General features: G+C 36.3%; 2 protein-coding genes across 3 annotated transcripts in view; one reads left to right on the top strand and one right to left on the bottom strand.

The window, feature by feature from the left end:
- Positions 1–2,463, top strand: part of LOC108973703 — a 44,899-nt gene extending 42,436 nt beyond the window's left edge. The window contains exon 7 of the mRNA XM_018941129.1: positions 515–2,463. Within this exon, the coding sequence (XP_018796674.1) occupies positions 515–1,044 (530 nt within the window). The 3' untranslated portion in view covers positions 1,045–2,463. The remainder of the gene's footprint in view (positions 1–514) is intronic.
- The window catches only part of LOC108973702 (E3 ubiquitin-protein ligase highwire), a 148,698-nt gene that overhangs the window by 89,099 nt on the left and 44,942 nt on the right, over positions 1–14,657 (bottom strand). The gene's annotated exons all lie outside the window — the stretch shown is intronic.

A 14,657-nucleotide genomic window follows, 5' to 3' on the forward strand; every position in this document is an offset into this window, starting at 1 on the left:
TTTCCAAAAAGGCATTGAATATTGAAGAATATGTACTTTCCCTAAAGCAATAGTCAATTGCACACATTGAAATAATAAAAATTATGTTTAATTTAAGCACTTTTATAGTCGTTCCCATTCTAAGTTAGCACTTTCGGGCTATGCGTGGATAAAATTGGCAGCTAAAATCACACAGCAAAAACAAAAGAAAACTCTTGCACATCAGGTACTCAAAACAAAAACACGTTTCCCTACGCATTGTATTTGTAGTTGTAGCATCTAGTTACTAATAGTTTCGTAGTAAGTCTTTAAAAAAATATGTTGTACTAGCGTTATACTAAGTTGGTGTCGGCACTTCTTTTTTTGTGGACCTCTCTTCTGACTCCTCTACATCGGTGACTATAGTTAACAAACACTCGAAACACTTTTCAAACACAAAAATACTACTAAAAGTTTTTGATTGCTTTGAAATTAATTTAAACACTATTTTTGTAATAATTATATATATTTATCTCTCATTCTCCCTTCCATACAGACGACTATGCACACCGCTTGCCACCATATGCCGTGCCAATGCCCAACAGACTGCCCACACAACCGTCCATGAGAGCGCCCACAGCAGCGCCGCGCACCCATCTGCCGCCCAGTAATAATAATAACAATAACAGCAACAACAACAATAACAACGCACACCCGCTATATCACGTTAGCAAGCTACCTGCATACGGCGCTGATAATCGACCAGCTTTGCCACCATCGAATGTCAAACGCAAGGCGCACGATCTCGAAAATAGACTCAACTTTCAACTGCCCAACGCCGCTGATCATCCGCCCAATAAACATTTAGTCGCGCCGCCTGTTTACACCGCACCCGACATAGCGCACAAACGACCTATGCCGACACCGGCCTCGACGTTCGCACGTCTGGCCACGCCCGAAGTGGATGAGACGGAGATGGATATGCGTGGCGCTAGAGCTTTACCACCCGATACGGGCTCGGATCATTCGGGTGGCAGTAATGAGACTGTACTGATCGATGATGTTATAGTGTATGCAGACGCCTGAGCGGCATATGTGTAAATCATATAATGCGATTCTCCTAAAACTATGCTGTGCCAGTTGAAAGTGACAGCAAAATATAAGAAATATTTTCGTCCAAACTCACATTAAGCTGCAGACCTTATACTAGCAAACTTTCAAGCGTGATATTTTATACTGACTGTCGTATAAGTGCTTTGAAAGAATTGCATTAACACATGTGATGTTATTGAGAAGATTGGTCCTAGAAGGTAGAGAACACCATTTCTTCATTTAAACTAAGAAAGTTATCACAAAAGATTTATAGAATGTAAATTTAAGCAGATGAAGTTTAATTTAAGGAAGATGAAGTATTGCTTGTGCGCCTAAAAGTATACAACTTTAATATTTCAATGTTTACAGAACAACATACACATATATCCCTTAAATCATAGAATTTCCTGTTTCTAATCAAATATTCATAACATTAGTTTAAAATTGTAAAAAAAAAATAGAACTTTATAAAATATTCGTGGGCGCTTCGTTTTACTTTTATAAATGTAACAATGTCCAAACTCCAGAAAAGCTACCGTTTTTTTTCTGTTTATTTTCCTATGCACTAACTTTGGTAAATTTTTTTTTCACAAACTAAAGCAGACTTTTCAAAAAAAAAGGTACTTAATCACGTTATAGATATTGTAGTTTTACTAAAAATATTTGTCTAAATGAAAAGGATATATGTCTAAATATTGTCATAATACTATCATAAATCACAAAATTTTGGTATGTAAAAAGAAAATAGTGATGGGAAAAAACATCACGTACAATTTTTACAGAATGAGAATTTCACAGAACAAGTAGAACACTTACTATAATACTATTTCGACACTTAAGTTAATTTCCATGCCATGAATATAAAATCTTCACACATCTCGACTGAATTTCCCAAATATAGATTTTCTGAACAAGTGGTACACTATTTATCAATGAATGCATTACCTTTCTGAGAAATACATCACTATTGTTAATAAAAAAAAGAACGTTTATATAAAACTATAAATAATTTGATATATATTATAGTATACAAAAAAGGACATTCTAAATGTTGGCATTTTCAAACGCGCATACACCTATGGCTTGTGATTAATTAGTAATAATTTATATACCATTTAAAATATTAAGTAAGGTAAGACGAAAGCATCATATATGTGTGTGTAGGTATAAATTATATATAAGAATGCCTAACAACCAAACTATTTTTGCTTTATAGACCGTAAGTAACATAACAGTAAAGATATAATTGTATACAAAAAACAATATATTATAGAAAATAAAACGACGAACAACGAGGCTTATGCCACTGTATATATGTATTTAGTTTGTATTTAGTATTGTATTAATAAGTCGTTAACTGTTGTAAAGAAATATATTATATAATTTGTAGGTATGCATATTAACAAATATTTATTGCGATAATGTTAAAAATTATTTAACAAAAATAAATAAAACTCGAAAAATCAAAATAATATTGATAACATTGTGTCTTATTCTCCAATTTGGTGACTTGGTAGGTTGTTAGTTTAACATAGCAGAAATATACTAAATAATATGGCTTTGACTCCGTTCAGCTCTCTAACACATCTCTCACAGCAAATACTATTTAAACCCATTAAACAACCCCTGTTTTAGAAGGTGAAAAGGAAAGAGGTACACTTAATTTTTTCGTCATTTACTTTTCCAATTTAAATACAAAACCAGAAAAAACGTTAACTTCTGCTGCAATATATCTAATATACCCTTCATAGGTGCATTTCTTTTAGTAAATATGTGTTTAAGTTAATGTAAAGACGTGACCGGCCAGTGGATTTCATCCAAAGGAAAACATTTTACTAGTTCTTTTAGCCAAGTTGTTTGCTAGAAACATTAAGATTATTTAATAAAGAAAATGGATCTTTTAGACGGTTATAGTTATATGAATTTTTAAGAAGGTTTATTATAAATATTTACTTAATGGAAAAAACGTATAATATTTATATATTATTACATATACAGGGTCCGGCACTCGAAGCCACTCTGTCAATTAAAAACGCCATAAATTCGGTTTGGAAAATTATTTTGATTTATTTAAAGTACAAAATGTGTGAAAATAATCATAAATTCAATTTTGCTCGATATGGCCACCTTTTGCCTTAACTATGGCCATGAGACGGTCAAAAAACGAATCGCAAGCTGCCCGAATGTGACTTGCCGGTATTTTGGCCCACTCACGGACAATGGCTTTCTTCAGCATCTCGCGGCTGGTGTATTTTTTACTTCGGGCTTTGCTCTCCAAAATGGCTCAGAGAGAATAAACCATTGGATTCGAATCTGGTGAATTCGAGAGAGATTATGTAGTCGTAATGAAGTTCGGAATGTTGTTTTTCAGCCATTCTTGCTTCACTCGCGCTTTGTGAGACGATGCCGAGTCTTGTTGAAACATCCATGGTTTGCGATCGAAATGTGTGTTTGCCCACGGCTTCAAAGTAGCCTCCAGAACAAGTTCACGATAATATGTCGCATTTACTTTGACGCCAGGCTCAATGAAAACAATTGGAGAGCTCCCATCTGCGGTGACAGCGGCCCAAACCATTATTTGTGGAGGGTGCTGTCTCCTGGTGGCCAATCAATGACTTATATTCTCCTATGAACGATCGGTCAAGTAAACCCTATCGTTTTGAAAGTTTACGAGTTCGCTCTCTCAAGTCTTACTTGTTTCTGCTTCGGTGTGAGATCGTGCGCCCTTTGGAACTTCTAAGGCTTGACCTTGAGGTCATTTTTCAATATGCGTCGGATGCTGCGGTCGGATTTTTCAGTTCCTTAGCTTTTGGATTGGCACTTCGTCGTGGATTTCAAGTCGCTTCTTCACTTTCCGAACTATTTCACGTGACGTTGCAGTCTTTTGATGACCACCCCCATAGCGTTTTGCGATGCTACCAGTATCATTGTACCAAGTGATGGTACGATAAACAAAAATTTTATTCACATTAAGGTATTTGAGCTTACGAACAATTGCTGGTTCTGATTTTCCAGCTAAATATAAAGCAATCGATCAAATTACGCTTGAATTCCATCCCTGATCATTTTTGGCAATAAGCTTTTGTACACTTGTGAACAATACTCCGAATTGTCATTCAGCAAATTTATAAACAGCTTATTAAAGTGCGACAACTGCGCGAACGATCTGAAGTTGGTTACACTTTGAGTGCCGGACCCGGTATATCTACAGACACAGAGCAACAATAACTCATACAAAATTTCGTGAATATATATCGTCGTATTATTTAAATATATACTTTAAAGATTCTCCGACGCTTCCTTCTGGGTGTTTCAAACTTCATGGCAAACTTAATATACCCTGTTCAGGGTATAAATATATCTAAAAAAATTGTAAATTTTCAAGTACTTTGTGAAAAAATATCGACAAGTAAACCAGTAACTATACGCTAGTCGTCTAGCATAATAGCTATTTGTCAACGATTTTTTGTTTTCAAAATCATTGTTAATGAGAGAAAGGCCGCTGAAGGCCAAAAGAAGAATAATACGATTAATTTAAATTTCGCACGAAACCCCATCATCAAAATTGTTTCTATGTTGGTATGACTGTCAGTGACATCTATATCACATCAAAATAATCATTAGTATCTATTATACGCTTGTCTTTTTGAAATACATAAAGTACATTCCTCGATTTTTAGGATAAATGAAATTATTTTACAAAGAAGTTACATTAAATACTGTGAGCGGAATCCAATTTATGGTGCCGAAACGTTCAGAAGTTGGAAAAGGCTTTCGGTGAAAATTGTTTGTAACGAGCAAGTGTTTTTGAATTTGTAAAGGCTATTTGAGCAAGAAAACTGAAAGCACGATTTGTTCTTAAAACACTCAATTTTTTTGAAAAACACTGTCGCGTTCACGTCTGTGGTTCATGGCATGCTGAAACCTTTTAGTACTGGCGAAGAGTCTTGGTTCTATGCTAACGACCCGGAAACAGACGATCATTCGGCTGGAAATCGTGACAAAGGTGATTTGAAGCCGAAAGGTGATTTGAAGGTCAAAAATCGAGATTATGCTGACAGTTTTTTTCAATTAACGAGGTTTGTGACACTCCGAACTTTTTCCGACCGGCCAAATTGTAACCAGAGGCCGGAATTCTCTTGGTTTTTGCACCGTCGGATACTGCATTTGATTCTTCGTGAGTTTTTGCCACAACAACCCTATTCGCGTGTGACTTCAGCAAACTCAAACGACCGCTCCGGGGAAGCCGTTTTGAGTCAATTAATGTCATTAACCGTTAATCGCTACTCGCATAGAAGGCTATTGCGGAACTTGACTTTAATAACTGTTTTGAAGATTAGATAAAACGTTTATAAAGTCACCTATTTGCCACGAAGAATCCGCCGCAATTCGATTGAAGCCTCTGGTAAAAAAAAAAAAACTAACGCCAATGACGACCAAAGCTTAAATATACTCAAAACACACATAGTTCAAATCAAACTTTTCTATATCCCATCCATGGCTGAAACCAATAAATTTAATTTATCAATGCCAACTTTGAGGTCAGATTTGCTGTGCAAAAGTACTTATTAATTATGCTGGATGTCTGTCGCATCAACAAAACTCCTTTAAGGACTCCACACTAACATGCTTATTCAAGGTTCGAATGCCAGAGTTGAAATTTTTTCATTACGGAAACTCATTAAACTGTCGACATAATTGGAAGCTCATACAAATTTTATTGAAATATATATTCGCTTAATTCGATTTCTTCGAAGAAATGTTTTAATAATCAGATCTTACACGACGTCTAAGAGTAGTATATAAATTTAATCATTTTACTGAAACCGTTTCGATCTTAAAACTTTTGAGCGGTGATAACGCATTTAATTCAGACAGTGCATCTAAAGTTCGTTCCAAATCTGCTGCTTAATAGTCGCGGCAGTTTACATGACACTTAAGGGGTCCAATTTAAAGCTTACGCAAACAAGTGCTTAACCACCACGGTGTTGCAAGTAATATTAAAAATTTACTTATCGGCTGTTGTTAATTGATTAACAATTTCGTGAAGTGATTTTCATATCTCCGCAAAATCTGTACCCGTTTGAAGCTGGTTAGCCTTCTCTAGTACTTAGCCGTAGCCAACCAGAAACTAGTCAATAAACAATTAACAGCGGTAATTCGTGAAACTTTAAAACCACTTTATATTTATTATTACATTTCGTCACTAGTTAAGTGACGAGTTCTAACTCACTGCAGCCACCGCATAAATATAAAGCTTTGGTCCAGAACGGCGCCATATAGAATGCGAACGTATACTCAGAAAAATTGGAGTCGTTGAGATACTGCGCGTATTTTAGATTTGCATACGACGTGACGCTAAATGTAGCATTCATTCATTTAACACACGCTGTAATGCAGGTCTGCATACATATGTATATTGCATACATTCAACAGTCTGGATAAAAAGTACTCATAGAATTTGAAACAATTCAAAAAATCTCAAGTATTGAGGAAGAGATGTGAGATAAGGAAAAAGTATTATATTATATTATCCATATTGCTAAGAAACTTTAAACAAGCTGATTTCATATGAAGCCACGAGTAATCTCACTTGGACTGGTAAAGAATGGCTTGTTGTGATGCTCAGGACTCCTAAGATTGAATTAAAAATACCATAGCTAATCGACAAAACGAGTGTTGCCACGAACTTATTGAGGGGGCTAATATCAATTTCATTTCGCCGGGTTCGTAAAAAGTGTGGTAAGCTTCCACTTTTGTCTGGCGAAAGCCGGACAGTGGATGAGAAAGTTTCTACATATTTCCACCTCATCTTTATCATTGCAACTTTATCAAGTTGCGCCCTCCAAATTCTTTAGTCTCGCCGTGTAAGTGCCAATGGAACAATGTCTAGGCCTACCATTGCAGCGTTTGTGCTGACTGCTGACCAAAGCTTACTGAGCTCGCACAAAACCCATAATGGTATTTGGTTATAGCTGCCTTCTCTTGCAAGTTCCACAGTGGACAAGCAACCAAACAATTTTAAGCTGAATGGAGCTTGGGGCTACTGCTAGCGGGGTCATGCACTCCCCGATTAGCATTGGCATCAGTGACCTTAAGAGATGTTTAGTAGCTCTCTTAACGAAGTGGATGCATACCTTCTTAAAAGAAGGCGCGCATCGGAAAGGTACACCTTAAAAACTCTATAGTCGACTGGCAGAGACTCACCAGAGTTGACTAACAGCTTTGAATAAAAGACTCCAACTTGAGCGTCAATCCAATCATGAAAAAGCTTACTACGTCTTGTCTCCAGCAATACCAAATATATCTCGGAGCTACATGCGCGGGGAAGAAGGCGTTAAGAATGGTACAAGGTATCAGCGATGGAGTCGAATTGAGAGAGGATTTCGGAGTGTCCTTCTCTTGAACTCTTACAGTGCTATATATAGAATAATATTAAGTGTCATCGTTGGTTGTGTACGTAGTGCACCCCAGATGCTAATGAGAGCCGCTCATTGAACACGTTCTAACTGTATAGCTAATGTGGCATTACTGATCCTTATTACCTCCTTAACATTGGGCTTCTATGATGACTTTCTATCAGGGAAGATACTCGATTATTTTACTTTTTACCAGGTAAATTTAACCAGTTCAGTTTTATGTGGATTGATAGCTAAGCCACTTCTTTCCACCCAGCTCGCTACCACATTGAGGTTCCCTTGGGTTAACTCGTAAGCGATATCAAAGAATTTTCCTTTAACCATAAGCTTTTAATCATCCGAAATCGTGTATTGGAGAGTCAAACATCTAAAGGCAGTTTCTGAAGCTCCTACCCATACAATTTGTATAAAAAATCTCACAAAACACTGTGAGAGCGCTAAGCGCTATATGTAATGTTGACATCAAAGCTTTACTATTTCTCCCTTTCAAAGCGATATAATCGTCAAAGTGTCGTCAACTAAGTTACCTTACGATAATATAGGTATTCAAAAACCAGACTTCGCGAATTGAGGCTGAATAATTGAAATATGTGACCTGGTCTACGGAAAAGGGGAGGGGGCTTAGGTGTCAAAAAATCAATTTTCACTTTTTAGTTGATTCGTATGGAAGATGAGATGCTTTTCACGTGATAAAAAAACTAGCTTTCGCACGTTAGTCCCTTTTCGTAGACCAGGTCACATATTATGAATAGCTTGTGAAGACACACAGGTGGATAAGTACGGTATGCCAGTGTCCTCAGCTCTAAAAAAACACTTAGTCAAATTTATTAAAAATAAAGATTAGATATTGTATCTATTCTTTTACAGGTTTAAAACGGTTTTACAAATGCCACAAGCCATAAGCTGAATTAAAAGCAGATAGCTGAATTCCGCCAATATTTTTAAATTGAAAACACTTAAATTTTTCTTGTATAATTTCCAGAACTTGTTGCACAGTAATGTATAAGTGCATAAGGCTAATACTCGGCGTAGTCTTAATGCAAGGTGTTTGACAAGATTTTCAGAATCACAACACTCAGCAATATTTTAGTAGAAAAACAAGTGTTTAATGGATTGAGTGGCGGCACAAATTGCCAACGACAAAAGCACTTATTGCTAATGCCGAAAAATTAAGTTTGCAAAATGTAGGTTCGGCTTAAATCCTGACTTACTATACATATATACCCAGTGCATGATGACTCTAATATACTGCATACATATAACAGTTTTCTTGTGAATTAGCTTGACTTTACATAATTATTACAGCTTTAGGTTTAGGGAAACCGGCACGAGTATATCGAGACAACTTTTATATTCGCCTTTTAGCGTTTGGGTAAAATGAGTTGGTTTCAGAAACTTAGAGAACTTATTTCCATTGTATTCGGAGCTGCAAAATGCAAGGGACCACTTAACTTAATGGGTTAGTACCTCCCATTACTATCGATAATATCCATGGAATATACCATCCATGCCACATGTCAATATAAAAATGGAACAAATGAAATAGGTAAAAAATTTCAACAGATCAGAAATTGTACATCAAGATTCGAAATTGCATACCTGAGAACTATCCACGAAATACTTAAGCTACAGCCAAAGTGTATTGAATGATAGCTCACCGATCACTTTGTAACACATTCCATAAATATATCAGAGACCAAGGAAGCAATTATGGAGTGGACTTAGTAATAGAAAGGATATATTGAAAATGATTGAGCTTTCGATTAGGGGCTTATATACGCCTTCAAACTATCTGTTTCTTTGTTTATACTTAGTATATTTGGATATAATCTCTCAGAAGTGTTTGTCTTTAGAATATTTTGTTAAAGCTGAGCACAGGGTCTAAGCAAATATAAAGAATTGTTGATACAAATTGTTTTGAATTCCATTACAAATTTTAATTTGCAAGCATAAAATCAAAAAACAAAATACGAGTTTAATAGCCACATCATAGACTGAAAATACGAGTTTAAGTACTTTTTATACTCTTGCAACATGTTGCTACAGAGTATAATACTTTTGTTGACCTAACGGTTGTACATATCACCAAAAACTAGATATGTATAGGGTTATATGTAATATATATAAATGATCAGGATGACGAGACGAGTGGAAATACGCATGATTATATATCTATCCATCCGTTCGCCCGTGCAAGCTGTAACTTGATTAAAAATTTATAAATTTTCATTAAACTTGCTAAGCGCGTTTTTAGTAAAAAAAAAATTACGATTTCGTAGATGGGAGTAATCAGATCACAGGCACGCCCACAAAAAGTCAGCGAGAGCAAGAGGTACCTGTGAGGAACATTTTAACATTTTTGAAAGTGACACATATCTCGAGACCTGTCCGATCGATTCCAAATTTGGTATTTGGCATTCCTATGACATTTTTATGTTCCAATGTGAATATAGGCGAAATCGAACTACAGCTACGCCTAAATACTCTCCATATTAATAATGTTTTAATTCCATCTGATTCTATCGCTTCGAGTGTACTAATCAAGAAGCAATTACCGAATATTTGGAACCCAGTACTTATAGTTGACTTTTTACGGAAAACATTGGTCAATGTGTCATATTTGTAATTGAAATACAGAGATAATCCGTTCCTGATAGCAGTATGTCTTTGTGCTACAAATGTGTTGAATGGGGTTAATACTCCCATATGCCAAATATAAAGATTTTCGGCCGTCCGGCTGACTCTATACCGCATGTATCAACCAATATGTGAGTTATTTTAACTAAATTGAAAGATAGTGTTTTCTATAACAGTGCATATTTGAGTTTAGAATAAATGACACTGGGTGTAAACTGGCCCTAGAGCTCATTTATGTAACTAACAGGGCTTATGTAACTGAGAGAACCTCCCTGGCTTTAATCCTCGCAAGCTGCATGGGTATGAAATGTTCGGTTATACCCGAACTTAGCTTTTCCTTACTTGTTGCAATATTAAGTTTGTAAAGCTACTTTTGCTGACTACTCCTATTCATCACCGGCGGCGTGACTTCTACTTTGCTATAAGTGGCCACCAGCAACTCCGTTTTATCATTTAATTTATTTATGTTTGCTTAATGGGTTTCAATTTGTATTCGATTACATTAGAAAAAAAATTTTCACAAATATTCATAATAAAACTAAGAATGAATCATGCAGCTTGTGGTGTCAGGTAGCCAAATTGGCTTGCATTGACCATATACATATGGTACAACTTTACATATACTTATATGTATATATATGCATAGACAGACATACAGTTGTTGTTTATGCTCTAGTCATGTGGTTGGCAAGCACTTTATTTACATCATCACATTGGTGAGCTTTGGGGCTACAGAATGCAAAACTTCAAAGCCTATGACAATATCCCAATGTTTACCGTTATCAGAATTGTTTACAAAAATTTTCCAAGAAACAAAATCAAAACAAAATCATTACTTTTCATGCGATGAAAGTAAATCACATTTCTATAATTAAGCTAAACTGGTCATGGTGTATTCAAAGATTATGTTTCATTGGATTAAAATTGAAAACATACAATAGGATGACAATATATTCCAAAGTATATTCTATATTGTGTTTTAAACACAAAAAGAAATTGAAAGTCATTAAGTTTTTAAAATTACTTCGGACAAGTGATAGCACTGGTCTACAGATGTTTTGTTGCCCTAGATATATAATCGATTTTAGATACTTATATTTGAGACCACAATTCATGAAATTCATGGTTTCGTAAGGTTTGCTCTCGTTTCATTTTAAATCCTTAATTCCTTATGCTTCAATAAAACGCTCTTTGTGAGCATTTCTTTTACAATTTTCCAGTTGATAATCTTTTTTTAAGAGCCAACAGAACCCTCGCTGTTCCTCTCTATAACTATCAGAATTATCTGAAAATTTATCCAGATGATTGGAGACATAGTCTTACTTGATACTCAAATTTCTTATAGCTGTATTTTTTATTAATTGACGGCCATCAAATATTTCACCTTTCAACTTTCCATGCACAAATAAAGTGCATAGAACATTAATAATGACTAATAACAAGATATTTTGATTTTTGATATATTTGATATTTGGAAAAGAAATATTGGACAGCAGAGCAGATGTAGTATTTTCATGAATAAGGTTGCAAAACCAAAACAACGAAAAAATTTTATTTTGTTTTATAAAGCTGTGTAATGATTTCTGGCTCGTATAAATTTGAGCCGAGAGGATTCATTTTCAAACAACTTTGCTTATTAGTGTAAAACTGAGCTTCATCGCTGAACGAATATTTCTTGTGCAAATCGGGATCGGTGGCCATCTCGTTTCGGGCCTATCATCCAACGTACGAAGGGGTTGATGGCATTTCGGTTTTAATTCTTGAAAGTGTTGAATTTTGTAAACTCGAACAATCTTCAATCAAGTGGAGGAGCATATCTCTAATTGTTGCGAGCGATGGTGGATGGACTCTATCGGTGAGTCATATTACTGACTTTACTGGGCGATGATGTTGACCAAACCAAACCATTGTTTGGCAGTAATTTTGCACGATTTGCAAATCTTGTGCCAGAGTAAGTCTAATCAAGTAACAGCTCTCCAAAATCTATGAAGAAGGTGTTTTAGGAATAGAATTGTTCCTAAAACTCGGAAATAGGAACTTAAAGTTTAGCTTCTGGGTAAAAATAATATTATTGCAAGATTTCATTTCATAGCAATCATTACTGATCAAATTTTACCCAGATTTAACTTGCCCTCGCAAATCGAATCGACAAATAATTTTTCCATAGATTAGTACAACCTATGTCAATTAGTTTGTCTTTCACAGCTGTTTGTTTAAAAACGAAATAAAGCAAAAAGCAAGCCTGGCGATTTTTACCATGGAACAACGAGTTTGTTTGAATTTTATGCTTCCAATGGAATCACGACCATAAAATCATTGAAAATGTTGCGGAAGTGTTTTTGGGAATTCTCGAACACAAGTTTTAAAGTGATACCAAGTCATAGATACGTCGAAAGCTTGACTCATGTAAGCCCGAAAATTCTCATGTTGGCATAGAAGAGATGAGAGAACCTGAATATTTCTCATGAATTGACCAAAAACATTTTGAAAGATCTTCTGGGTCTCGCACCAAAATTACCGAAACTTTGGAATAACAACGTCGAATGTGTCGCAAGAAACATACTTGAAAACGTATCTGATATCGTTACATTCATCACGAATAAGATGGTCAAAAAATTCAGCGAATGGCACTCTCAAAAAATGTATAGGAAATTCGATTAAGCGTGTGTTCGAACTATAAATTAGCAAAACGCTTAGTTGCCAATACAAAGTTGCATAGGTCTTTCATTTCCATTGCGCCAGTTCGGTGGGATGTCTGAAGGTTTGCGCTCCCAAGTGTCTTAAAGGCGGGACAGTTAAGAAAGAAGTGTTGAGTAGTTTCCACCTCACTTTCTTCCATACAGATTCTGCTGATGGCGTCTAGTAAGATTCCCAACCTTACAGCATAGTCGTCAATAGTGATACGGTCTCCTAAAAGCCCCGCTACTGGGAAGAGCCTTACTGAGGGCAGAAAGATCACTATATAATAGTTTGTCAAAAAAGTCTTGCGGTATTTCGTGCCGTATTTCTATTGAATTTTCAATTGTTCATAAAATTTTTTTTGATGACTCATGCCCAGCTCTTGAGCGATGCTACGGCTGCTACTATGCTTTCGACGACAGGCCTTCCGGAGCGTGGCGCATCTTCGACCACCTCTACACCAGAACGAAAACGTTGAAACCATCGTTGTGCGGTGGAAATGGAAACTGTATCGGGTTCATAAACTGCACAAATTTTATTGGCGGTTTGAGATGCATTTTTGCCTTTATCGTAGTAGTACTGTAAAATATGCCGTATTTTCTCTTTATTTTGCACGTGCAAAAATACCGCAAGACTTTTTTGACAACCTAATGTCTTGTAATCTATCTTGGTCCAAAAGGCTTTGCGACAGCGCATGCAGCGCTGGCCAAACTTCCACGAATACCAACTATCTAGTAGTAGAACACAAGAGGTGATACGGTCCCATTCCGTTCCCATTCTCCCAATAGCGATTCTAAGGAGCCTTTCCTTGCTAGCTCCTCAGCTTTACAATGTCCTGCGATTCCGGTTTGGCCTAGCACTCATATCAGTTTTACCACAAAGACACTCGATACTATTGATAGCGAGGCTAAGCACTCCTTGACCAACCCTGAACGAACTGTTAATGAGAATCGTCGCTCTGCAATTTGCTACTTTAATGGCTGCAATGTCGGCTTAGAAGACATCGCAATAGGCAAGACGTCTAAAGCTGGAATTGATAGAGAGTTCCAGACAGTAAACCCCTCTACCAACCTTCACCCCAAGGTTTAACGCAATCTTAAAGAAGCTCACTACCCCAGAGTTCGGTTTGGCAACCCATGACCCAGTAATCCGGTATGAACTCAAAGGTTGTGAGGATTTCCGAACACTCGGACACGTAAGTCCACAAATTTCAAAATTGTTGAATTACAGTACTATAAATTCTAAAGCAAATCACAAAGATTGTTTAGAAAGCTCTTAGAATATATAGGGATCTACACGAAAAAAATCAATACTAATTATATATTTTGCTCAGTGTACCAAAAGATTCATAGAGTAAAATTGTTTTTTCTTTTCCCCACCGGCTATTAAAAAAGTGTTTCTAAGATGTTGCATGTACAGTGTTGAAATGTGTGACCGCATCTCTCGCCTCCCTGAACAACATACATATACACATCAATCGAACTAATTGCTTACCTGGGCGGCAACACAACATTCCGCCACAACCCGCGAACCCAACGCTCCGGCTATCTCTTTTATATCTTATTTATTATGCCATAGTACAATAGTGCAGATTAGAGGAATGTCAGACAAGTCTATTCAATCTATTGAGTTGTGTAATAGGGAATCAAACAAGCAACAAACACAAGTAAAACCGCAACGGAACCGCAAGTGGCAAGAGAATAGTGTTTGTAGCATGATGTGTGGAACACAATGCTAGCGACAGACTGCAGCAGCACGACAGTGMACTRAAAACGGCGTTGTGAATCCTACTACAAGAACGTTTGTGAGAGGGCAGCAACATAACAATGGCGGGCATGTACACAAAACAACTCAGTTGTCCATTTTGAATGT

The sequence above is a fragment of the Bactrocera latifrons genome, unplaced genomic scaffold (assembly GCF_001853355.1).
Source record: "Bactrocera latifrons isolate USDA-ARS-PBARC rearing strain unplaced genomic scaffold, ASM185335v1 scaffold_5, whole genome shotgun sequence".
NCBI lineage: Eukaryota > Metazoa > Arthropoda > Insecta > Diptera > Tephritidae > Bactrocera > Bactrocera latifrons.